Source organism: Seriola dumerili, unplaced genomic scaffold (genome assembly GCF_002260705.1).
Source record: "Seriola dumerili isolate Sdu_G_001 unplaced genomic scaffold, Sdu_1.0 BDQW01000017.1, whole genome shotgun sequence".
NCBI lineage: Eukaryota > Metazoa > Chordata > Actinopteri > Carangiformes > Carangidae > Seriola > Seriola dumerili.
This window is the reverse complement of record NW_019174272.1, coordinates 8,361,819-8,389,638: the sequence shown is the minus strand read 5'-3', so window position 1 is coordinate 8,389,638 and position 27,820 is coordinate 8,361,819. Positions and strand designations below refer to the sequence as shown.

The window sequence follows — 27,820 nt, the reverse complement described above, 5'->3', positions numbered from 1 at the left end:
ACCTAAATCCCCATTAGAGTGAATTTAGAAACTCATGCTGCGGAACGAAAAACCCAAACAAATCCAAATTCATGTTAAAGCAGATGAACAGAAGGATTGCGGATTAACAAGAGGGGATTTGCCACTCCGACGTCACCCACAGAGCAAATGGAGCAAATCAAACATCTTATTAATACTGTGACAGATGGATAATTGTGTCATTTTACTATCTGCTCCCTTGTTCGATACCCACGGGGAGACTTCTGGAGGGTTTAAGCCTTGTTTAAGCCTGGTAATTGTTTTGTGGCGCTGCTGTCAGGTGAAAACCCTCAATCTCCAGGAAATCAACCTTTCAGCAATCGGGAGAGCTGCCAAATGTCAATCATTGTAATATTTTGTCTAAATGATTTACAGTTACTTTTAAAGTTGCATCTCTAAAATAGCAACAATCTTTCAACTCAACAGATGATTTAATCCTTCACTGAACATATTAGCTTTTTCTCTTCAACAGCCCACAATAGCTGATTGACTGTGCTTGAATCATCAGTGAATCATCCCCAACATTTTTCTAATCATGATAAGGTGCCTGTGACACAGCAGGACGGCTGTGTTTGCACAGTCGATTTGCACAGGTAAGTAAGCGGCTTTCCTGTGAGAAACGAGGGGATTCAAAGCAAATAAACACGCCGTAATCAAATGCGGCCGGGGCTGCAAATTGCTTTCGGCTGTAATGAAACAGGTTACGGGAGCAGGCGAGACCACCGTACTGCCTAAGCCTTCATCAAGGGAGCTTGATCCTATCAGCGCAGAGCTGGAATATCAACAACACCAACCAACTGAGTGTGTTTAGAGTCAAAGTGCTGTGGGAGAAACCCATAACCTCAGGCTCTTATGAACAGACTGTAGCAGCTGTGCAGAAGTTAAAGACCAAAATAGGACAATCAAATGACGGCGATTGTCACCCAAAGGTGACATGGATTTTTATGAAACATGTTCATCCTGAAGTGCTTTAGAGCAGCAAAAGGCTTAGAAAGAGATTAAAAGAAACAAGACAGAGATAAATATTGGTATGTTGGCTGTGTGAGCTCATTGACCCAAGGGAGGATGGGACATTGCATTGATGTTGGCAGAATGCTAATGAGACTGTAGCCTTACTATATGACCTGACATAAACGCATCCGTGTTGGCCATCAGTCACTTCAGAGAGGTTGAGAGGACCACACACTCCCTCCGACGAGGGTGTGTGAGCTTATCGGAGCATGATGCAATAGGTCAGAGCTATTCCTTGGCCAAATGCTGCTGTGTCCTCCTCATAATTGATGAGCAATTAGCACAGGTAGCATAGGTCAGGAGCTCCACTCAAGCATTCAACGTTCAAAGACTGCACACTTCTTTCAGCTTATTAACTGAAAACAAATATGATTATTGTTGTCATTCACAGCAAACGGTAAATGAAATTAGTAAGAAGTTAGCAAGCTCTTTTCATTCACCACATGCCAGGAAATCAAGAGGAAAAGCACAAAAATCCTACCCATGCACAAGCCCTCATGTAAGTCTACCAGATCCCCCAACATCATTTAATAAGCGCAGTCCATTTGCATGCAAATCAGACCAATTACCAAGTAGCTGGCATGTGAGTATCATTTCACATTGAGCTGTATCATGCCTCATTTGCTTAGCCTTGAAACATAAGCCACTATGTAGAGCACCCCGTTTTCACTGTGCTCATTCAACATGGATTTAGCACTTGAGTAAGAAATCTATTACTGCTCGGGAATGTGTAAAACATAAATTAGATAATTATTTGACTTAATTTCCCTCTCAAACACAAAGAGGCATCATTTCTATTATGATAAAGCATCCAAAGAAACTTTTTAGAAACACAACCTGCACTACAGCAACAAACAGGGTGATAATGGGGGCAGATGTGAAAACTCTGGACTGAAATTACATCTACCTGCAGCAACCACGCAGAAGGGAATATTCCTATAAATCAGTGGGGCAGGGCACTGTGTTGACAGCAGTGGAGACACCAGCAAGCTGGAAGAAGATGCCAGTATGAGGCACTCTGCTGCTATGACATCTTCAAAGTCTTACACAGTCAGCAGCTGTCACAAGTGGCAGCCAAGCAGGACAAAGGGCAGAAATACTCACACAAATCAACAAGAAAGGGCACACACACAAACTGTATGCACATCTGATAACACGTAAATTGTTTATCTTAAGAAAGCACTGTTGCAGCCTCACTCTGGTACTCACTGGGGAATTCATCGCACTTCATGTAGCTACTATGGAGAGTCATAGTTTCCCCAGTTGTGTTTAGTGTCTGTTATCCGTCTCACATTATATTTCTCACAATTACAGGATAACAATAGTTCTTTGTGGTTAAGGTTTCGTGCACACTTCACACTAACACCTCTCCTCCCCTATCTGCCTTCACACGCACTCTAAGCACCATGACAGGCCGGGCTAAGTAGGAGAGCAATATAATTACTGTTGACCCTGACAGGTTAAACTTGGTCAAAGATGGGAGGTGGCGATTTGATGATCTTCCATTCTGTGTATGAGGATGGACAATATATTTCATGCTGCAAATCTGCATTCAAACATTATACCGCCTAAGCACGATGTAGGAGGCAGGAGTCAATCACGACTGATTAATACCATTGCTAAGCCTACATGGGAGGTTGTCACTGAAATGAGGTGGCCTGTGGTATGATCCATGGGCATTCAAATGAGGTCATCATCTTAAAATATACAGACCTCAGTGGATATGTAATACGTTAGGTATGTATATTAAAGCTAGTGTTTTATATTTCAACAGCAGCAGCGCTATCATTCCCAGAATGAGCCATGGAAAAAAGACAGACCTGCCTGGCTTGTCAGTCATCCTAAAATCCCACAGGGAACAATGTTTTATTTGTCATTTGGAACGTAATGAGATAACAGAGATAAGAGGATGTCACAAGAGAACCTCCTTTCTTCCTGAAATCATTCCTCTGACATCAGACATACCACACAGTAATGACAGAAACAGAGTTATCAGCACATGGTGAATCAGGCTGTAACTGATGAATAGTGCAATAGACTGTTTATCAAAGAGCAAAATGTTAAGAGTGCACTGACAACTCATGGTGAATCAGAATATAAAACAATACAAGCCAGAGCCACTACTGACACAGCAGCACCTGCTTTTTTTCCTCAACAACTCTTATGCTGCCAATGATTAACATTTCATTCACAAAGCCTTGAACTTGGAATATTCAGCAGGCAGAGTTGTGTGCTGCAATGGTTGTCAAACAATTTCATGTCAAGGACTTCAAAGAGACACATTAGGACCCATAGACCTGGTGTCCCGATAAGGAAACATATATTGAACTGTACAGCTGTCAACAGCCTCACGTGATGAGAATCAGACCAAGGATTGATCTGGGACACCTTGGGTTGGGGGGGGGGGGGGGGGGAGGGGGGGGGGGGGGGGGGGGGGGGGGGGGGGGGGGGGGAGGGGGGCAATCAGACACCATACAATGATTATAAGAGTGAACCTAATCCACACTCTAATTGGCATCATCTCAAGTAAATTACAGACAAATTAGACAGGGGTGCGAGGGTGGGGGGTTCAAGGACCCTCTCTTTGACAACCACTCTGCTGATGAAGGATGAACACACACACATACTGACAGACAGACACACACACACACACACACACACACAGGTAATGATCTGGGTACCACCTTACCTCCAGACGGTCCAGGCTGATGAAACTGGCTATAGCAAATCCATCAATGATATCCTCCTCCTGCGAGCTGGACTCCCTTCTCTTTCGCCGGGGGGGACGCGGAGCTCTGGCGGCGGATGCGGGGTGCGGCGCCTTTTTACCGGGCAGGGAGGCGGCGTCCCTCCCCGGACTGTGTCCCTCCCTGTCGGAGCAGGAGGAGTTGGGGTCGGGGCTGCGGGCGTCTCTGCTCCCTGCCTCCCGCAACCTCCGCACCCTCTCCCGCTTGGACCGACATCTCCGACCCTGCTTCAATTTCCCATCCATGTTGTTAGAGAAAGCTTGCAGTGTCAAAAAGAAATAGAAATATAACTCCACAGTAGGTGCTCGCCTAATCGCCCGCTGCACCGCGTAATAACAAATAGCCTAACACACACTGGACTGACAATTGTAGGCTGCGCTATAACGTGAAGATAGCGCTGTGTGTGTGTAAATAACAAAGCAAATATAGCCTTATAACACTCAATGACCTTGAGTATAAACCTCCCCAATCTCCATTACGATAAGCAAATGTTCAAGTATCCCACACAGGCGAAAGAGAGAGAGCAAAGCGACGCGGATCCACACGTTATTTTGTCACGAATCTGCACTATGTCGACGCGGTATCCGTTAAAGCAGGTGCAAAACGGCGAAATAGTTCAAATCCACGCATTACACTCGCTTCGTAACTTTTGTTGCATCGGAATAATAACAAGCAATGTTAAAGCCTAACCTCGCTGCATACCGCAGACAGCGCAGAGAAATCATGTCGCTGCCCGTTGTTGTTTTCCACCACCCCAATCCATGATCCAAGGCTGTCAAATAAAGAGCTCGGGATACTATCCGTCCGAAACAAAACGAGCACGTATCGATTGTGGCTGTCGGATGAGTGAATAATCCCGTACGCGTTGAGTTTTAAGCCATATTCCTCTCTGCGCTTCAGGGGCAAAGGATCCCAAGTCTGAGAGCTACTTATGCGCAATATTTCCTAAATGATCCGAACCGTCCGAATAAGACAAGCATCCAGTGTGTAATCAAACTCCATGAGGCGATGAAGCGGTTTATTCCAGCTCAGATAATGTTGAGTTTCCTATAAATCCACTCCAGTCCGTCCTCTGGCTGCTCAGTTGCTCAGCGGCTCATGATATTTTCTATTCGCATAATAAGGCTTTGATAAGTGTCCTTAAAGCGACAGCAGTGATTAAAATCTCCTCTCCCCCTCTCATTCCCTTCATTCGAAATTAAGAGACACAGTCGATCTTCACAGAACCCACATAACTGACGTATTTCCGCCACCTCTGGCCTACAATTTACCATAGGAAGGAAGCTGGTCTTTAAAAAAAAAAAAAAAAGAAAAAGAAAAAAAAAAAGGGAAAAAACCATTCTCTCTCACTGTTGGGCACTTTGTCACATCAGGCACTATTTCAGTCTGTCTGTCTGCCATAGAGGATGCCACATCATGTCTTTCCCTCTGACTGCTTGTGCTGTCACCGGTAGGAACACACACACACACACACACACACACACACACCTATCAGGTTTTCACAACTACTTTCTGACCATGTTGGCTCAGCACACCCCCCCCCCCCCCCCTCCCAACCCAAACTCTCTGAGTTCACCAGCACAAAACAAAACAACTCAAAGTGTAAAGTTGCATTTCAGTGTCAGATGAACTTCAAAATGTCACAGCCATACAGTAAATATTTGAAATATGGGTTGCCATACTTACCCTGCCCCTGTCCCAGCTTTTTAAACCCTGGAGCTGTGTTTGCCAATCTGCAGTGTGGGGACTTCCAGGGGTCCCTCTGGGAGTTCCAGGGAGTCCTCTGCAAAGTAAAGCAGCTTAATTTATCTGATTTCGATTAGTAGAAATTAGGGCAATGACATTATATAATCACTGTATTGTGTAACAATTATTTCCATTATAGGTTTCACTGCCCCTATTGTGACTATAATTCCACCTACACTAATATGCACACGTATGCAAGTGTTTATGAATGTATAAAAAAAAGCCTTCAGTGAAGCCATCCAGGTTGTGGGATGTATATTGTATAAAGTAAAAGTATATTTTCTGTGGAAGAAAAGGTCTGATTTACTACTTAATTAAAAAAAGATGTAATGATAAAAAATGACTCTGTATGTATAGCACTATGACAAAGAGGCACATTCACTGTTACATCATCCCACATGAAACTATAACCCCAGAAACCAACTGATAATAATCTAGACAGACTACTACATACACTGCAGGTAATTGTAACTTTCAGAGGAAATGTATAAATTATAATATCAAGTGACAGGAAAGTGTGCCTCCTGTGTAAATGCCTGGTTAGTATTTGCATAATGCTTTGCTTAACTAGAAACTTGTTCTCTTGTGCTGAGATGAATAAAGGAAGCTTACTGGGGTTGTGAGTCTGCATGCCAGGTTCATTATTGCAAAGATCATTTTAACTTTATCAGAGAATATACATCATAATGTCAAAATGTGTATAACTTAATGGGTAGACGAGACTGTAGCAGAACTTCAGAGCCACCCCATGTCAGACAACCTCTACACACAGAATGCATTTTAGATTAAGGTATGTTGGAAAAATACAGTTCAAATGGACAGGACAGTATAATAAGTAATAAAAATGAAGTGAATTTACACCCTGTAATAGCTTATCAGTTTATCCTATTGGCTATTTAATAAGAAGAGATGCCTCAGAACTACATCGTCACTATTTGCAGTTTTCATTAGCAAGAGTCACGTGGGGGTGAGTGGGAAGAAACACTGATGATGAGCAGTTAATATCAGAGGCTTACTGGTAATGATCTCATATGAAGGTGTGTGAGCTGAAGAAAGAAAATTACAATATTCAGCTGGTGTGAAATATTGCGTATAAGAATCCTCTGGCTCATTATTTGATCTTCACTGTGCAGGAAGCAGCTGAAGAAAGCAAAGCTGCAAGAGCCAGACTGAAATATTTAGGCAGTCAGTGCAGTGGTTCAGGTGTGGGAATTTTTTCTTTTATGGCGAGAATCTTCTGTGAAACTGAAAAGCAACACATCAAAATGCAAAACGAAACTACTTTTATGCAAATATAGTGTGCTACGGGGTAAATTATCTGGAGCACTGTAGGTGATTAAACCGGAGACGGTACTGAGTGAGTGAGTGAGTGAGTGAGTGAGTATGAAGTTTTCTGATACATCAGGTAACACTGTGTAGTTTATATGCCTATATCAAAATGTTACAATTTGACTATATTTATAAATGGCTGCCGTTACAAAACTCATAGGTCAGTTTGTCCAGGGCTCTATGTACTTTTTTTTTTTTTTTTAATCACAGGAGCAAATTTAAAGACGGCAGGGAGTGTATTCAACCTGTATGTTGCTTTGGAGAACAATAACCAGGTGAGGAGCCCATCAATCTTTGAGTGAAAGGACCTTTCAGGAGCTTGAGACATTATCATTTTCATGTTATTTTAACCCCTATAACCACTGTGAATAAAACCCTCTCTGTTTGAGCAGCTTTGCAAGAAACTAATTCAGTAAGAAGATTAAAAAAGGGGGAACAGGTATGGTGAGAGGGCTGTGGAGGAGAGGGAAGAGATTACCTCTGTTTCTTCCATGCTACTATTTGCTGTGAGCTTAATCCATAGCTACAGACTCTGAGCTCCCACATCACAGTCATTCAAACACAAGTCTCTTTGAAATGCTTAGCCCCGGCTGCGCTGTGACGCTAAGGGGAGGGAGCCTGTCCTGCATTTATGATGTTTAAACAGCGCAATTGTTTTTCTTTGCCTCTGCCACCATGATAAGGATTCATTTGATGTCACGGGGGTCAAGGTGCTTCTGGCTAAAAGGGCTATTTTCCTTTGAGATAGTTCTAAGAGAATACTGTATGGCGTAGACATGGGACTGAGAGGTGAGGGATCTGAAGAAAACAATAAAAAAAATCTGTCCTCAAGTACACACTGTATCCTTTGTAAAGAATATAGCCTCACAGAAATCAATAAGCCTAGATTTCACAGTAGAACACTAGACAGCTGTAAGACTCAAATCCCCACACTGCTGTAAAGAAAATAAATTCTGTTGGTCTCACTACACACTGTAATTTGTGCACAGTCAGTATATTAGGACAACATTCATCGACTGTGGAAGCCATTGCTGAGCTTTCTTAAGGTATGGTGATGGTTTGACTTGTGAATTTTGTTCAGCTAGAGAATATAAGACTGTCAGCATCGGACTATTGTCTACATTTTTTTTTATCTGTCATTTCATTTCAGATAGGGTTAAGGATAAAGGCAAGTACATATATTATGGTTCAATGTACAGTAGGTGACTAAGTCACTTGGTTAAGGTGATGGAAAGATTGTGTTTATGGTTAAGAAAACGAGAAGAAGATTACAGGTTGAACTTGGTCTTGACTTGGATAAATGTTGGATAAATAAATTCTGAATTCCTACCTGCTCACTGGGTGCAAATTTTAAACCAATCCTGTGATGACTTTTGCTTGAAACAGGGCAAGGGACCGAAAAATTAATGAACTGCTTAATTAAGTAACAGAATATGTCATTTGTAACTAAACTACTACAAAACACTGTTGCACAAAGGAAACCATTGTCTGATTTGACACCTCTGTAGTTGTGGTGTGGTTAAACTAAAATCAAAAACAAACTTGGTTAGGCAAACAAAATGGTTTGGATTAAAATAACTGCTTCATTAAGGTTATAGGACCTTCAACACCATGGTTAATTTTTTTTTATTTAACACATGCTTATTTTCGGCATTTGCTAAAACAATTGATGCTGTCTTTCTTAGCCATGTGATCCTCTGACTTCTCCTGTTACACCACCAGCAGGTTGACATTTTTGGCTATTAGTGAAATGTATTGACAACTATAAGATGGATTCTGTGAAACTTTTACAGACATGGTGCACAAAGGGTAAATCCTAATAACTGTGGTTATCCTCTGGCTGACTTTTCCCCTGGTGCCACCAGCCAGTCAAAAGTTTGACTTATTCTGTGAAATATCTCAAATCTACACAACTGATTGACACAAAATTGTGTGCAGGCATTCATGGTTAACAGATGATGAATCCTAATGACTTTGATGATCAGCGAAGTTTTCCCTAGCACCACTATGATGTTGACATTTGATGTTTTGAGTGAAAACAGCTATTGGATGGATTGCCATGAAATTGAATTGTAGCATCATCATCAGCTCAAATTTTAATTTGTCCAATACCCACTAATGACATTACCATCTGCCTCAACTGTACATTACGTTTAGTGCTAATTAGCTTATGGTAGCATGCTGACATGCTAGACTCTTATGGTTAGCATATCAATGTTAGCATCTGGCTCAAAGCAGCACCGTGCTTAATTTTTTCTCCAGGGCGAAAGGGAATAAACACTAGGCTGTACAATCCTTAAAGTATCCTTCTTGTTTATGTAATGTCTGCAGTCTGTAGATGATGACAATTCTCTCTAAACTTTGATTTTTGGTGAGATAATTGAATCATTTTAACATTTCTTGAAATGAAACCATGTACGAATTTTTGAGGGAAATTATTATTTGGTGGAGCTGTTAACAACTCATGCATCCGAGATGTGAAAATGATTAAACACAGCTTTTTGAAAGGTTTAACCTTTAACAAAGTGTTTTTTAAAAGCTTGTTGTGATATCCATTGTGTAAAATTTTCATTTTGAAGGTTACTAGTAACTAAAGCTGTCAAATAAATGTAGTAGGAGTAGAAGTATATAGTAGTATATGGAGTACCCCAAATTTTACTTAAGTACAATACTTAGAGTAAATGTAGTTAATGACATCCCACCTCTGCTAATACAATTACTAAGCCATCACCAACCATGGAATAATATTGTTCAATGACACACCCAAGTAAAATTCCTGAATGAAAACAAAGTGGGTGTCTATAAAAGCTAATATCAAGAAGGTAAAAGACTATCCAACTAAACCACCACAAAATGTGGTGTAGGTAAAATGTGGTGTAATTAATGTCAGGTAGGCCAATGTTAGCTTTAGCTAGGGGACTTTAGTCAAACTGTAACGTAAGACAAAAGCCAAAAACTAGCGAACATTAGCGTTCATCTGTAGAAACTAGCTAGAACATAAGAAAGTAAAGAGTATTAAACATACTAGATAGTTAGCCACAGCCACTTACATTTACTTTCAGTATCTGAGTTTGCTTGTGTGACGCACTGGAGCATATTTGAAGATGCAAGGCACTGATGGGAGTGAGGCTGGTGAACAACACCATTCAACCAACATCAAGGTTTTAGAGATCGTATGGTCCAATATTAAGGGTGTGTGAAATCGTAGTACAAGATTACTTCCCAGCATGAATATGGGAAATATATTGTAATATTTACAATTATAGGTAAGAAGGATATATAAATGTTTCAACCACCCCTCTAACTCTTGTTTTTAAGTTTTTTGGTGGGAACCATGTCTTAACTTAATTAGGAGGGTCAGACCCCCAATCTCCCCCGTAATTCAAACCTTGCTGGAGACTCTGTCTTCTCCTCTCAAATTCGCAATTTTCCTGACAAATTATCTCAATATTTTCCACAAAATTACTTGCCATTGTTTGTTAAAGCAGAAGCAGCACGCACATTTATTTAATCCATCAGAAATTCTGGCAGCAATGGCGACCAGCTGTTTTGAATATGGCGCTGTTGGATTCTAACTAAGACATCTCAATTTGCTGCCCTAGCTGTCACTGAGGAGCTACTGTGAGGGAAAACATAAGTCGGTGGCTTTATGCCTATAGGGCTTTCGGCTGCCTCTGTGACACATCATGGAGTAATTCACTAGTTTGGTGGCAATTTACAGGCAGACTCAACAAGAAACCCGCCCGGGGGTCTCGAGCAACAAGCTCTCTCTCGGGAAACCATGGCCAGCTATAGGACTGCTTGGGCCGGCCCTCGCAAACCGCCGCATGAAAAATTAACCTGCTCACTCCACAGACAGATCTTACACATCCTCCCTGCCCAAGAGTCTGCTTACACACTCCCTTCGTCTCTTATTCTCTCCCACTGTCCTTTTCTCAGCCTTTCTACCTCTCCCCATCCCTCGTTTTCTCTCCCTGCATTCTATCTGCACAGCCTGTGTTATTTAGATCTATCGCAGAGCCAGCCCTCCGTATCTTTGTTTCAAAGACAACAGCTGCTTGTTTTATGTTGAACACAGACAATTATTCATAGACTTGCAGACTTAGCATGAGCCTATCAGATATTGCATGTGTAATGTAAACATGTCCGTAGCTGCTGCCATCAAGTAGCAATGAAACACTCCAGAGTATTTTATCACTGAAAGTCAAATGGAAGTCACCAACTTGAATAAGTGAGGTAACAACAGGGGATTAGTCAAGAAACTGATAGCAAAGGCAGTGAGGTGTCAATAATTTAACCGAGTAGGTTGTAAATCTAAGTGCCTTTGGATATTTCATACCACTGGGGAGCAAAGTTTAATCAAACAGAAAGATTGGCCCCAGAGCTGTGCGGGTGAGAGAGCTAAATTTATTGGCAGCCCTTGAACAGGCAGTAGGGTTTTTATTACAGGCATCATTCAGGGCGAAATTAGTAATGTGACCTGCTATTTTAGTGAAATAAATTGAGTTAAGAGATTGATGTGGATAAATGTCACGATAAATGTCATCATAAAAAACTATGTTTCTCGGGATTATCGTAAGCCACGAGGGGATACATTTCTGCTCCCATTCTTTTTTCTCTTTCCTTTTCTCACTCTGAGGATCCTTCAGTCAAGAATTCCCACATTTCCCGTTTTTGGTTCCAGGCATTGCTCAACATTTTGAGCGAAATGCCGTAATGGTTTTTATTGATCCTTGATGTCTGGTGCCCTCTCTGATGCTAAAGTAACAATGATCTCTGCCTCTCCAAATCACATCAACAGATGTTGTGACAGCAGAGCTTTTCATAAAAGACCCTGAAGGCGGTCGATATTTCCAAAGAACCGTGCTTTGATTTCCGTCGGATGGTGGAAGGATAAAGTGAGGGCGTCATTTGATTTTATCACTGTGACGAATATACTTACTATAGACCTAGTAACACTACAACCTACAGTCCAGAGGCCTTATCCTTTCATATATTGTCTTTAAATGGATAGCTTGGGTTATTCGATGTGGGGTTGTGAGAGGTAGTTATACAGTCAGTGTATTACTAGCAGTAGATTCAGATCAGCGTGCTCTCAGTTTGGAGATGCATATATGAATCTGAGCAATGTCCTGCTGTGCACGGGGTCAGCAGAAAACACCTGTTTTAGCCACTTACAAAAAAAATGTGCTTGTGCGTAGTAATACGGTAGTTCAACAGACAGAGAAAATGTAGTTCCAAAGGAAGGAGCTGTTTGACAGCAAGATAAATTGGTGAAAACATTCAAAATAAAGCATACACTTCAACTGATATTGGTTTTTTTCGGTAAGCAATTTTAATGTGGCTAAAACCCTGACCTCATCCACAGCAGTACAACACTCAGCTTCTGTGCCACTACTTGTGTCCACTTCTCCGAACTGGGAGCACTGAATCTCCTGCAGGTAATACACTGACTATAGATAACTACCACACACATCCCCACGTTAAGTAACCTGAACTATCCCAGAAGGCGTATATTATTCTTAGAATAAAGTTGCCACTGATCACCCTTTGAGAAAACTGGCTGCAGCTTCCTACTAGTTCAATATTTTGGATGGATTTTTTTGTTACCTTTGGACAGAGCCAGGTTAGTTGTTTACCATATTTCCAGTCTTTATGCTAAGCTCAGCTAACTATCGCCTGCATGGCTCCAGCTTCATATTCAATGGACAGACATGAGATTGGTATCTATCTTGTCAGCTATTCCTTTAACTGTGGTCTCGCTTCATCCTGAAACCACACAGGCACCAAACGCTGAACACTCAGATGAGAAACTGCAAGTCTTTTCATCAAACAAAGTTTAGTTCATTAAAAAGTGTATTTGCTGAAAGGTCAGTGCATCGCTCTAAGCAAAATGAAGTGGATTATGTAAAATATTAATTTTTAAAGTACTATGTAATATATTTTGCATGATTTGCATGACAGGGTGCAGCAGTGATTAGACTGCTGCGTGACCTGTGGCTCAGCGGAGTAGGAGAGGCAACAAAGGTTGAACTACTCGCTCGTGGATTAGTATCAACATATCACAAACAGGAGGCAGTGAAAGATGGTCTGTGTGTACCTGCCACAGCTTTTCTTTTAGTGTCTGAACCCAGTTTGCACGCATATAACTTGGTAAATAAGTTGACAATAAGCAAAGATTGACAGGGTGTGAGAAATTTCTTTTCCGTATGTAACGTCTCTTTTCTCTGGTGCTTTGTGAGAGACAGAAAAATATTCCCACCGGTCACGCTGCAATTAGCACCCGAGCCACCAAACCCCACAAGCTCCAGCAATCACTTGTGCCAAGTCCCCAAACAACCACCTCCCCAAACCACCCACCCACCCCCACACACACACACACACACACACACACACACAAAGCCCATTCTCCCTCCTTTCACTTTCGCTGGGGTCTCGCTCAGGGCCCCTCCAACATGCAGACATGTGGTAATGTACCCTCTAACTGTTCACAAGTGGTAGATTTTTCAACCTCGAAGGCCATGTCACACAATGCCACATTAGCAGAGGTGATGTTTTCTCAGTGGCACTCAACAGGCTGACACAATGTGACAAACTGTCACAGGGGAGGGCTTCCTCACCCAGGACCTCGCTTGTTAGAACGTGTAAATAAGTGAGCGAGTGTCACCAAAAGAGAGTAACAGAGAGAGAGAGAGAGAGAATAAAAGAGGGACTTTCTCAGCTTGTTTTCCGTGCATATCTGCAGCTACGCAGTATAATGAGCACAATGTTAACAGAGAGGGTAAACAGAGAAGGCAGCATAAACAGGCTGACGGCAGGCAGCAGTGAAGGCTGTCTGTGTTGTTCTGTGTAATGAGGGAGCTGCACAGATGAGCCCGTATCCATCCTCATGGTCTGGAGGACATATGGATGGAAAACTGTGGTCACTTGATAGAGTATGTTATGATAAATCATGAGCACTTATTTTTCATTTAATTCATTTTTCAGACCCACAGAAAGTGCACTTATCACTTTCTAATCTTTACTGTGCTGCACATTCATACCGGTTTGATCACTAAGCAATTATTATGGTATATATTCCTTGCTCAGCAGGCCGTCATTAGTACCTGCTGAAGGAGAATGAATGATACACTATATATGCATTTATGTTCAGTCAATGGCATGTCACTTATTGAGATTAAGGAAACAGCTCATTCTTTTTTCTTTGCTTTATCTTTTCCTTGATGCTGGCACAGACCTTGTGAAGTGGTGAATGACTATTTAGTTGAGACATAAATCTTGTAACAGATTTTACATCATTATTTTTTGATGCCAGTCATTGATGATGTGCAGAGTACAAGCTACAAAAACCACAAACAACCATCCCCCAAAAAAAGACATACAAATGACAAAAATCATTGCTGATATGCATTATCTCAAGTGTTAATATGGCGCATATGTTCAAATGGCAACTGCGAGGCCTGCAGAATAACAAACGAGTGGGAAGAACAGAAAATCAACGGCGGGCAGATTGAAAGTTAAAAGGCTGTAAAATGGGTGTGTGTTCAAATAGAGAGAGAGGCTGTGAGCAGGCGTATTATACTCTGCTTCTTATAACGCTCCTCTGGCTTTCACAAGGCTCTTGATTAGCAAACAGCAGCCCCGGAGATAAAACACACTCATAGACACAGACTGGATTTGCATGTAAAGAGACTTGGAGCTTTTCATGCATGCATCTACTCCAGGCAAATGGGAGAACATGATGCTTTAGATGCTGCTCCTTGTTGCAGGAAGGCTTCTGATTCCTTCTTTTGTTTTGTGTCCTTATGGGTCAACTTTTCTCTTTACCAGACATTTAGTTTTACTACATCTAACCCTAACACTGACAGTATGAGTGGATACTCTTGCACTTGCATGCTTTTTATAGATGTACTGCAACTCTAGTACCTTTTTTATACTCCCAATTTCAGGTCACATTTGATAACATAATTTGATGAGTGTATCGTATTTAAAGTTAGCATTTCTAAGCCTGTAAATTAATATTTGCACAAGCTGGATTTGCACTGTAATTCCTAAATGTTTACATGCAAAGGCCAGACACATTTAAAGATCTCATGCCAACTGGAATGACAGGACGTCATGTACAGGGCAAACAGACACTGCAAGACATACAGCGCTGCAGCTGCACTCACCACTCCACTCTGCAGCCTTTATCGTTTCGTGTACCCAGACAAGATGTTTATAATAAAGCAAAATAGATGATTAAAAAGTACCTCAAAAAGATTTGCATAAACTGTTGAGACACTGTGAGTGAATATATGGATAATTTGCTTTATAAATGCAGACATGCTGAGGCAACCCAGCTTATTACTTTCATGTGAGAAAAGCAGTCGCTTCTTGAGTTCTTCCCTAGTAATGACTTGGTTAAATATAATTTATGACTTGCATCATAAGTTATTCACTGACTCGCTGATTAATTATGTAAGCCTGAAATGTAATATCTCTGATTATGTGTGACAGTAGATTTTCATCGTTACAGATGGAGGGAGTTTCTAACAGCGGCTTTATGCTAAGCAGCTTTCTTTTGTAAATTGATACAGACACATTTGGGAAAATGTGAAAAAGTGTTTATCCTCTCACTTGATGGTATAACACCGAAGGATTTTCTTCTGCAGTACTATACGTGCATCCATTAAAAATCATTGCTTTAAGGTCATCATTTAATCCCTCTAAAATATAGAGGATATAGACCATAGAGGCTAAGCTGATTTTGTTCTACTCTGATTTTTTTTTAAAGAGTGAATGTCACTTCTTTTCAAATGATTGAATGTCTTTTTTTTTTTAAAATAGAACTGAATTTATAGCCCTGGAGCAAAGTAGTCATTCTGCAACGATACCATATACAGGGAAAGATATGGTCAAAACCTTTCATCCATTTTTCATGCTTGTTTAACTTTTCCTCTGCACCACATTAAATCCATTTTCCACACAAATTTTGAAGAGCCTCAGTTCAAGATTTGTGCAGACGGCTTGTTAAATATGTATCGGCTGAGCGGTGGGCAACCTGCTGAAGTGGCAATGTACCTCACCTACAGCTGAACAGAACCAGTGAATGAATGATAGATCCTACAGTGAATTCAAACTTCAGCTTCTGTAGCCTTTCAGAAAAGGCTAGTGTGACGCTTCTCTACGTGCACTAGACTGTGGAGGAAGAAATATGTAATTGCACAATATCACACAGGCCAGCCACAGCAGCCAGGCTGCATACGCCGGCAATGCTGTAATATCTTCATGAGTCTAAATCTCTTTTAGTGCTTTGGCAGAAGAAACCATACCTTTTCATTCCTCTGTGGTCTATTTCTGTGATAATGTGGAGTGGTACAGTCGAGTTCTCTACTGTGTGTGTGTGTGTGTGTGTGTGTGTGTGTGTGTGTGTGTGTGTGTGTGTGTGTGTTCCCTAAATTTAATTAAAATCACGTGTGCACTCCTTAACTAACGTCATTTGTGTTCCCTCACTCCCACTGGAGTTATCCATCCATTCCCTAGAAACAACAGGACATTGTGTGTATTCCCTAAAGCGAACAGTGCATCATGAGTGTTACCTGCTGTAAATCCAACTGGAATGATGTGCATGTTGCCTAAATCCAACAAAGCATCTTACGGTATGTGTGTTTCCTAAACCCTTTTTGTTACATCATGTGTTACCCAGTCTGTAAAACACACAACCACACGTACAGTGTGATACGTCATCCACAGTTTGCCTCTCTCTGTTGCTGTTTAGCGAGTCCCTGTCTCTGCAGTGCTGTCCCCCAGCTGATCTGTAGTTAATCTCTCTGTGGTCTCTGGTGGGAGGAAATGAAGAAGGGAGGAAGAGAAAGACGGAGAAATAGAGTTACTCTCTGCTGCAGCCTGATGAGCTTCCCTCAGCTTGGGCTCCCAGGGGAGAGCTCATATATTCAAAAGCCTTGCAAGACTTCACCGACTTAAGTGATTATAGTTACAGTGTGTGTTTACGCGTGTGGGCTCCTGTTCAATGTTTACTTACAGACTGAAATATACTCTTGGCTTTTTGACATTTCACTCTCAATATCTCGCAGAGATATGTATCAGAGTTGCAGAGAGTTAATGGGTTTCATTAAATCTGTCTCATTTTAAAGCATCAGCAATAAAATCTACAAAATTTAACTGCAGCCTGTTGCCGCATCCATGACTCAGTTTCCTCGAGGCTTGAAGTCAAGAGCGTCTTCTCCTCTATGTACATCATGTCTTTATGATTAAAGTTGACTGTAACAGAAAAATCAATACTAGGTCAGCTGTTAGTGAGTGTGTTTCATAGAAAGATGCTTGTCTTCTCGCTGTTCATACAGAAAAGCTTCTCTGGTTGTGAGTATTTCAAACAAAGAAATACTCAAAGTCAGTCAACAAGTAGAGTCCAACAGATTAAGGACACGGCTCCGTTTCTTGTGATGCTTCCATTTGGTGGGCTTCCAGGTGGCAACTGGGCTGACAGCGCTGGGCTGCTCCGCTGCAGGCTCCTGCTCACTGATCATCTCTCTCCTGAGATGTGGTTCACCTCCGAGCACAAGAGATGTGCCACGGGAGAAGACGGAGAAATCGTTTTCTCCACTTCCTTCTGAAAGAAGCCTCAGTGTGTCTGTGATACGGCGTGCAAGACGAAGATCAAACTGTTATCCCAGCCCGAGTGAAAACAGGTAGACACACAATTCATAGACAGAGCAAATGCTTTCACGCATGCTGTCCCAGCAATGCATACTTTCTCATCCCGCTGTGCCTAAAGGAGTTCGCACAATTTGTACAAGATGAGAGGGAGAGAAAGGGGGTGACAAACTGACAGAGAGAGAGAGAGACTGGATGTATTCTACACATCGCTTTAGTTCTCCCTGGCACCCAGAGGCTTCTCCAAAGCTTTTAGTTAAAAAAAAAAGAAAAAAAAAAGCAGCTGTGTGTTGGATCAAACAGCAGCAGCAGCCACTTCCCAGCCTACCCAGCAGACTGCTGGCTTTGATATTTCAGTCACTATCAGTCCCTGTGTTGTGTCTGTGTCTGTTTTATACACTGCCGGGTAAATGGATCTTTTCCTTTGGTCCTTACTCCTCCCTCCACTGCCATGCCCCCTCTATCACCCTTCTCCCTCCTCCACTTCCATCCCTCACTCCCCTCATCTACCTCCCTCAGCCGTCCCCTGTCTCTGTCTAAAATTTGGTCCAGGCTCTTCTCTTCCAGGACTGAATTTCGGTATATTTTGCTGTTTCTTGCTTTGGTGCTGGCTAAAGGTGAACAAAGCATTTGCCAGTGTAATTACTGCCAGTGCTGCACCCATGAATCACACCCCACTCAGGATGAAAAGATTTCAAGAAAAGTCGGTTTTATTCTGAAAAAACAAAGGAAAGAATCAGTAAGTTGGCTGGTCTTCAGTGGCTTTGCTGACACTTTGGGTTTAACTGCCAACTCATCTGGCTTAGAACAATGAACAATAGGTGGCAACAATAGCAGTATTATATCACAATCACAGTATCACAAAATAATAATACATTCTCTCAATAACTCCATTTAAAATCATTTAACTATATGAACTCTAATAAACATAAGATCAGTTCTTATAATTAGTATTTTTTTATAGAAACCAATACATTGATTACCATATATTCAATGGTAAGTAAAAATCTAAATAATTCTTCTCTATACATTTACTAACTACTAAAATCATGCATCCTGTGCTAAACACAATGTAGCTTATCTGTATTTAAATAAAGCTTGATTCTACCATTGCTATGGCAACAAGTGTCAACTGGCATTACCATATGTTAGCTCGTTTAGCTATATTGTCTGGACAACAATAGCCTATAAATTTATAATTCTACATATTTAAACTAAATCAACAACTACTACAAACCATCACGGTCCTTATACTCTTACTAATGCATCGTCACATGTTAGAGTCCCTGAGGAACCACGTTTGTGATGGCTGCTTCCAAAAGTATGCCGTTAGCTAACGTTACAGTTCGCTCAAACAATACAACAAAGCACAATACAAACAATGTAAACAAAGGAACTATTAAGGGTACACTGCTAATAAAATCGGAAGGTGCTTAAGCAACATTTACCACCTGAAAGAATAAAGGAAGTGAATAACTCGACTGGTCTTCATTGGCTTTACTGACACTGGTGTAACTGCCAACTGAAGAATGCAGTAAAGCCATGGCTTATACACCCACAGTTGCTCTCATGCATGTTGCTCAAATCAGAAATGCACTGAGTTGAATGGGGGTGTCTGTAAAGCTAAACAACAAAGTGCATATTGTTTATAAAACCAAACATATCTACAAGTGAGTGGGCAAATGCACAAAAATACTATATATGCCACACCAGCCCTGTGGGCAGAAGGCAAGATTGGCTTGTAATGTGAGTCTGTGAATAGGAGGAAGAGGACACATGCCAATGAACACACTCGCTCCTTCCTGCTCTTTTTCCCATGGAGTCAAGCTTGTCGTGACATGCATTTATGTCGTAGCTCAAAGTGAGGATATACACGACTTTTGATTTTCATTATCAGATTAAGGGCCTCAGGTCTCGCTAGTCAAGACCATGTTGATTTTCTTTCCAATGCATCAATTGACTAAATCTGAATTCTCGACCACCTCTTGTAATTTAAGATCAACAGAGCCAACTGGAGTAGAACGATGCAGAAAAAGGAGCGCAATCATGAACATTTGTCCAACCTCTGTGTTTGTTTTGGTTGGGAGCTCATATCTTCATTGGCATAGCATTGGCATTTGGCCATTCAGATATTTAATGTGGAAGTCACTGTACAATCCTTGTCTTAATCTTGTCATCAAGTGCATTATGTTGAATCTGTTCAGTCTGTGCAGTTGAGCGATCTAAATACAAACCTTTAGCCATCTCTTGGTTTCATATTCCTAACATCCAGTGTTATTGATGAACTTTAATTTTTGACAACGGCTACAAATTGAACATGAACCATGAAACAGAAAAGCTGTCCTCCAGCAACACCAGAAAAACATACCCTACTCCGCCTGTGCCTGTTCTAACACCTTAACACCTTATCGTATGCTGGAGCTGTAGTTCAACTTCAAACTTTGCAGAAATCTGAAGCCAGGCTGCTAAGAACAAACACTTTTCCCACAGCACCCTGATTTCATGGTGGCCAAGTTTCTCTTCAAATTCATTTTAACCTCTTACTAACCACATTCAATACTTCACCAGTCCAGGTGCTGGATTACATCAGTGAGCTTTTAACTCTGTCCCAGAACACCAAACTAGAGCCAGGCCAGAGTCCAGGTTAAAATCAAGCAGTGACTGAGCTTTAGCTGTGCTTGTACCTTGGCTTTGCACCAGTCCTCTGTTAGGTATTCAGTCTGCTGGCAGTATATTTAAATCCAGCCTCAAAACAGTCAGTTGATCTTTTGGACCATTTGTATTTGGTTGTTCTGTCCTTGTATCGATTTGTGACTGAATTATCCATGTTTTCACTCCTTTTTTGTTGTTGTTCTTAAAGTACCGTGAATCTTGATAGTGCACGTTATCTTCCGAGGGTTTCCTTTAAGGATGATATATTAGTATATTCTTAAGACCTACATGTAATCTGTGGTTATATAGGATTACATGTAAGCATTTCCTTTAAAAAGAGTTTTTTTAAACACATATTTTAAGGCTTTATTTACCCAGGGATTTCAGGCATGCTGAGCAGCCATGTGTATATTTTGTGCATATATCTTTATCAGCATTTCCCTGCTTCATACTCAGTGACTTTAACACCTGGGAGCTGTCCAACACAAACACACTCACCTCAGGCAATGCATGACTACCGTGCTGCCAGGACTGAGGTTGGATTACAGCTGAGACACGGCACCAGATATGGACTATGCACCTTTAATGAAGCAAATCATTGTTTCACTCTTCCAATCCCATGCATCTATTTTAAGAGTAGTAGCCTATACTGACTTGTTCTTAGAGGCCATAAAGACAACAAACACATGTTTCCTCAGCAAGAATCTTATGGAGAAAATTATGCATGAGTAACTGATTGTTTCCATACAAATGGGTGTATGATTAAATATTGAACTGTGTGGTGATACTGAAAGAGAGTAATCACAGCCGTGACGATCCTGACAGGAGACAAGTGGTATCAATGTCACGGGGGCTGAAAAATCAGATGTGATTCATGCAGCACATGTGGCATGCTGAAAAGGCAATAACGCAGAGCTTGTATAAACCTAATTACACCAAACATCACCCCTTCAATGATCCACTATCTCTGATATAGATTAGCAACAAGGTAACAATTGGAGAGTAATGACCCACTGAAATTTGCCTTGTATTGTCAGAACCTCTTGCTCTCTTTATTGCTCGTTCTCTCAGGCTCTCTTTATGGCAAGAGGCACATTTGCACTCAGGGTCAGCCTTTCCACATCCTGCATTTCTAAAGAGCTAAATGAGACTCTCGCTGTGGCCCCTGCCATCCTATTGATCCCCCTCTCTAGCTCTCCGAGTGGAGTTTATGCACTAAATTTAGTTTAGTGCAAAGGGTCCTCATAAATAATAGATCCATCAGCAGGGGGTGGAGGGACCATCACTGATTAATTTCAAAGTGAGAGAGAGAGAGAGTGTGTTTGAAAGAAAGAGACAGAGGAAGAAAGAGAGAGACAAGAGAGGTTTGTTTACGTGAGTCAAATCTCCACTAGTCTGAGTCAGCTGTCCTTAAAGCCTCTTCCTCCAGTGTAGGTGGAAGTTCCACACACACACACACACACACACACTGCACATGTATCAGCAGTGCCATCATCCATCAGCATTTCATCTCAACATTGAAGCCTAAGGTACTTTATGCTGAAAATTTGGTGAATAAGATCAGAGACGAACATGAATGCAGCAAATTAAGATGAATAGTGAGCAAAGGCCTGTGAAATGCTGCATGAGCATCAGGGTTATGTAATGCTGCATGCAAACACACCATGTTTGAGTCTGCAATTTGCTAACAGATGGAAAGCAGCTTCAGTCATTAAACAGGCATATTTACATCCTACAGCAATCAATGGTAACAACAAACCTGTTGACCGTCCGTCACAAACAGGCAAGACCCTATTGTACAAGAAGCAACAAACACACATTATGAAAATGTATGCATAATAATGTTTGTGCTATAAAAAAACAAAAAACAAATGTGAGGATGTCACGTCAGGCTTTCGCCTAAAATCAGACAGACATGTATTTGACATCATCTAGAATAGATTATATTATACATGGATAAAAAGGCTGAATGAATGTGAGCTACATGTGCAAAATACATGTGTTTTTGCACATTGGTTATTTTATATTTATGCCAGGATTACAGGCCTCTGATCCATCATATCACAGTTTGTTAAAGACAGTGAAATAAAAGGATTACAACACTGAATGAATGCTTTAACTAATACTACTAACAATAACAATAATAAAAATAATAATTAAAGTAAGGGCTGAATTAGGAGCTTCCAGTCAGAAAAATTATCAATTACATGTTATATTGAATCACTGAATCACCAGTTGGCTGTGCTGCCGGCCTCCTGCGCAGTGCTGGCATAGGCTGATATACAGTTTATAGTTTGATGACTAGTTTAATACCTACAGTATTTACATATTACAGATATTAACCAAATCCAGCCAGAGATGTTAACCAAATCCTTGCTGCTTGATAAGTGGGTTTAGGTGGGTCCGCTTGTTGGCAGAGGGGATCTTATTTGGATTGAATCTGGCTGCCTTGCCACAGGGTGCAGCTGTAATGACAGGCCTTTCAGCAGCCACACAACCACACTGAGCATGGCTCATCACAGACAGCAGCCCTACAGGGGAATTATGTGGAGCGACCTGGCACCATAGCACTAGATTTTCCAGCAGACTGCCTCTTGGGTTGTGTTGACAGTGAGTAAGCCTTGAATTTACTCTGCCAGTCAATAAATCCCCCCCTCACCAAACCAATGGGAATTGATGGATCATTGAAGGTGCTCTTTTCTTCCTGTATGTTGCACTTGGTTTATGTGACGTGCAGCTGTGGTTGGTGTGTTCTGTGGGTGTGTGTGCACTCAAGATAGATGCACACAAGCATATATTTGCAAATGCAAGAAAAAGGAGCATTCAGCCTTCAAATGCAGCACACACTAATGTGATGTACGTACAGCTAAAAAAGTCCTCAGAATTCATCGATCTACACTCAAAACTCCATAATGACAAAGCAAAAACTTTTTAGAAATTTTACCACTTCACTATAAAGGAAAAACTGGACATAAATATTCAGACACTTTGATATGAAATTTAGCTAAGGTGTATTTTTTTGCTCCTATTTCTCTTGATCAGCTTTGAGATGGTTCTACACCTTGACTGAGTCCACCTGTGATGAATTCAGCTGATTGGACATGGTTTGGAAAGGCACACACCTGTCTATATAAGGTCTCACAGCTGACAATGCAGATCAGAGCAAAAACCATGAGGAGGAAGGAACTGCCTGCAGGGCTCAGAGACAGGATTATGTCGAGGCTCAGATCTGGCGAGGGCTACAAAAACATTTCTGCTGCATTGAAGGTTCCCAAGAGCACAGTGGCATCCGTAATACTTAAATGGAAGAAGTTTGGAACAACCAGGACTCTTCCTAAAAGTGATCGCCTGGCCAAACTGAGCAATCAGAGAGAAGGGTGTTGGTAATAGAGGTGACCAAGAACTCGATGGTCACTCTGGCTGAGCTCCAAGGATCCTGTTTGGAGATGGGAGAAACTTCAAGAAGGACATCACTGCACTGGCTTAGTGACAACTCTGAATGTCCTTCAGTGACCCAGCCAGAACCCCGACTTGAACCCAATTGAACATCTCTGAAGAGACCTGAAAATGGCTGCCCACCGACTGCCCCAATCTGACCTGTCAGAGCTCGAGAGGATCTGCAAAGAAGAATGGCAGAAAATCCCCAATCCAGGGTTGCAAAGCTTGTCGCATCATATCCAAGACTCAAGGCTGAAATTGCTGCCAAAGGTGTTTCAACAACAAGTACTAAATGAAGCATCTGAACACTTCTGTCATAGTACTTAGTTAAACCCTGCAACATAATAAAAAATACAAATGTACATAGAGTGGATATAGCAAAGTTTCTTCACATCTGTGTTTTAAATCAAGCACCACTGTGATTCCCATGAAAGTTCAAACATCACAAAGGCAACAGGTGCACTGTCTACACCTGTGCGTGTGTGTGTGTGTGTGTGTGTGTGTGTGTGTGTGTGTGTGTGTGTGTGTGTGTGTGTGTGTGTGTGTGTGTGTGTGTGTGTGTGTATAATGTGTGTGGTGGGTTGTATGTGGTGTGTGTGGGTGGGTGTGTGTTGTGTGGTGTGTGTGTGTGTGGGTGGGTATCGGTGATTGAGAAATCTCTTGGATCACAGTGCAGTGCAGCAGGAGGTGTGAGGTGTTTGTGCTTCCTAATCAGCCTCCTGCCCAAAGAGCCAGTGGCTTTGTCTCATGTCCCCTCTGTCTCTGGAGATAATATGGCACATGCAGTGGTGCCGGTTTATTTCATAATAATGGGCTGACTTGTCAGGATTATTAATCAAAGGAACTCCCAGAAAGCAAAGGCTTCTATGAGCCTTGTGGGGAGTCGCACATTCAAGAGCCACATCTCTTATTAAAATACTGCCTGCATTATGAGCCCAGGCCCCTTAGTTCAGACAGTTAAGCAGTTATGCCTGTGTGAGCACTCAGAAATAATGCAGTGACTGGTGCATGTTCCAGCTGTTCTGTCTCTGAGTGTGACACGTGTCAGCACAGCCAGCCCTTGACCTCGCAGATCTCAAACAGCTTGCTTACCCACCATTTACCAACATACCATGCCAACTACTGCAGCTCCCCTTTGAAAAGAGATGGACTGGAACGAGAGGAGAGGATAGTAAATCAGAATTTAGCTGATACGTGTAGAGCATGAAGCTCTAAATATATTTTCTTGGTATAACATGGTGGCAGAGATAATAGGTGTCCACTTGCTAGGGTTGGTATTGTCTCAGAGTACACTTTGGCCAGTTGCTGTTAATATATTCATTGTACAAAATGTTTGGCACACATAGCTTACAGAGCGGCAGAATGATCCATAACACTATTAAACTGACCAATTTAGAAAAAAAAATAACAACCCTCCTTCACCCCAGACGGCCTACAAAGCACTTCCATGTTGAATGATTCCACAGTGCATGATCTACATCCACCGCCAACCTTCAGTGCTGATTCAGGAAGCGGTGCGATGTTCAGAAAGCGGAGCAAAAAGTAAGGATATGGAGATGTGCTTGCTTTAGGCACTACTGGCTTTTTGTCAACATCCTGTTTAGTGAGTGGGCTGCCTCCCCAGACAAGGTTATTCCAGTTCTTGTTCTGATGATCTGTGGTTGTAAGGCACCTCTTCTTTGTACACATTTACTTTCTCTGCAGTTTCTCTGCAGTCATTTGGCACGTCTGCAAATTTTACTGGTAGCTTTTTTTTTTTCCTTTGCCCTAACAGGCCATTCGGTCACAAATTCATCCTGATGAAAATTATTATTTTGTTGTAACTTTGTGTTTGTGGATCAAAACAAAATAATGACATCACAGCCGACTTTGATGCAAGCAGCACACCAACATCCTGTTTCAGCAGGAAACACATTAACCACATTAAGATGTTGTCTTTGATATCTTTTGTTTGTCACACGCAGAGGCTGTAATGAGTGTACTGCTTCTACCTTATATTAACTTAAATTCACTGTGTATTGTATAAACATACAGTGTATACAGTGCATTGAATATACTGTACATTCTAGTATTTAAGAATAATTGCAAAGTTGAGACTGTTGCCAGATTCTCAAATATTTTTGGAATTTTCTACTGTAAAATTGCAAAAACTATTTTACAAATTTTTGTGCGAGAAAAACAGAGGAACATTTTGGATTCCACCGACAAATTAGTAGTTGTCTCAGCACATGCTGTGATCTTTCTTTCGTCATTAGTCCATGCTGCTGAAATGAAAAATGTCCCCAGTAAGATCTCAGAGTAATGCACCAAAATTTACATTTTTCTAATTTGGATTCTGAATCCTAACCTTTAACTGAAGAATCGTACACGGACCATTAATCCTGTTTCATTGCATCATCTGTCTCTACAATGACGACTAATGAACCAATGCAAACACCCACCCCACCCCACCCCACCCCACCCCACCCCGGACTCTAGAGGAGAGGGAGGAGAGGGTGTGTTGAGGGGGGGAGCTGCCTCTGCAGGACTGCAGCAGGGCTGGCTGGTCTTGTCAGCTGGCTGTGTTCAAGTGTCAGCTCGGCTCCCTGGATCAGCTTGCTTTTCAATGGCACCACCTCCCCTCTAATCCCTGCCTGTCATTCCTCTGCATTCACAGCTCGGGCCCTCCCCTGCACAAGCCCTCAGCGTAACAGACTTCTCAGTGTACTCGCACCATCTCTCTGCCTCTCTGTCCTTCTCTCTCTTTTCCACTCAGCTCACTTCAGTTCATTTCAATTCTATTTGAATATGCTTAAATTGCTACATATTTGTATAGAAACGTATACTACCAGCAATATATAATCAGACAGGGATATACTATAAGCAGCAGCCTATTAAAGAGAAACAAGCGATAATCATAACAAATGAATGCATCGTTCAGTAAATTCCAGTGTTTCTCACCATGTCATCTTTCTCTCTGCCTTTCTCATTTAACTTTAAAGTCTAAATTGACTCCCTAATGTGATTTAATGTCATGCCAATAAAAACTCAAAGCAGCTCTGGTTGCAGCAAAATGATATCATTTGACTACATTTCTCTCTCCCTGTAGTATGGTAATGTGCATTCCTGCCTCAGTTCAGCTGCCATGACAACTCCTGGGTTTTCTCCTCACGCAGGACTGTGGGACTGGAGGGATTTTACAGAGAACGTCCTGTACTGTAAAAGACAGCATGGACACCGCGACCAAGGGAAAAGGCTATTCACGCGTCAGGCACGCAGGCCATTATGGAATAGGTATGGTGATAGTTCTCCATGCAATATAGAGTGAAATGTGCAATGTGTCGTGTGCTGACTTTTTATGTTATTCTCACAGAGTGGAGGCACAGTGACAGGGTGGATAGATATTTCACAAGCAGGGACACACACTGTAGTCTTTTGTATTGTATGTGGCATTTTCTTTTCTGTGTGTGTCCTGTGCAAGATGTATTATTATCATTATGTATACTATGTATTATTATTGTCCCACTTGCCTGAATGGTTCATCTTAATTGCTGTTTAAAAATGTTTCTGGATCTTCTGAAAAAATGTCAATACTAAATTTCTGATTCAGCACATTTGCAGCATGGAAGCACAGTTTATTCTATTTCATTTATTTGACTTTTGTTGCAGCTTTTTGCATTTTAAAAGGGATACACGGGTCTTACACTGGTCTTTGGAGAATGTCATCATTTCTCCTTCTTTCACAGTTTCAGTCAAATCCATGAAAGCCTTTCATATGTTTGAGGAAATGATGAATGTTGGGCTTTAACTCAATTAGTGTTAATGGGAGGAGGTAAGAGCTTGGCTCAAAGGTCAATCTATTTCCAATAATGTTGTAATGTGTGTATAATAAGAACCTAATTTCTGTTTTAGAAAGTGAAATTAGTGACTAATAAATACACAAATTACATTGTGTAGTTTAACTGGACCAATTATTCTTCTTTACATGTAAAAGTAACAATGATTAAATGTAATGCTCCGTGTCTCTACCTCTGAGCCGAGCTGCTGCATGATCCCATTCACATCCACAGGGTTTTATCGATACTGCTATCAATACAAATACTTATAGGTATCCAGACTTATTGGCACTTGTATTGACACAGCTTTATTTTAAAAGGGACAAAAATGTATAACTAAACTCACAAGTGCTCAGTGTGCCTTTACTGATTTTTTTGAAGTTGTGTATGGTTCACCAGGAAGGTGAG

General features: G+C 41.4%; 1 protein-coding gene across 1 annotated transcript in view; it reads right to left on the bottom strand.

Moving 5' to 3' along the window:
• Window positions 1-4,382, bottom strand: part of LOC111227408 (fibrosin-1-like protein) — a 280,643-nt gene extending 276,261 nt beyond the window's left edge. Inside the window, exon 1 of the mRNA XM_022752861.1 lies at window positions 3,719-4,382. Coding sequence (XP_022608582.1) covers window positions 3,719-4,021 — 303 coding nt within the window. The 5' untranslated portion in view covers window positions 4,022-4,382. The remainder of the gene's footprint in view (window positions 1-3,718) is intronic.
• Between the last annotated feature and the right edge of the window lie 23,438 nt (window positions 4,383-27,820).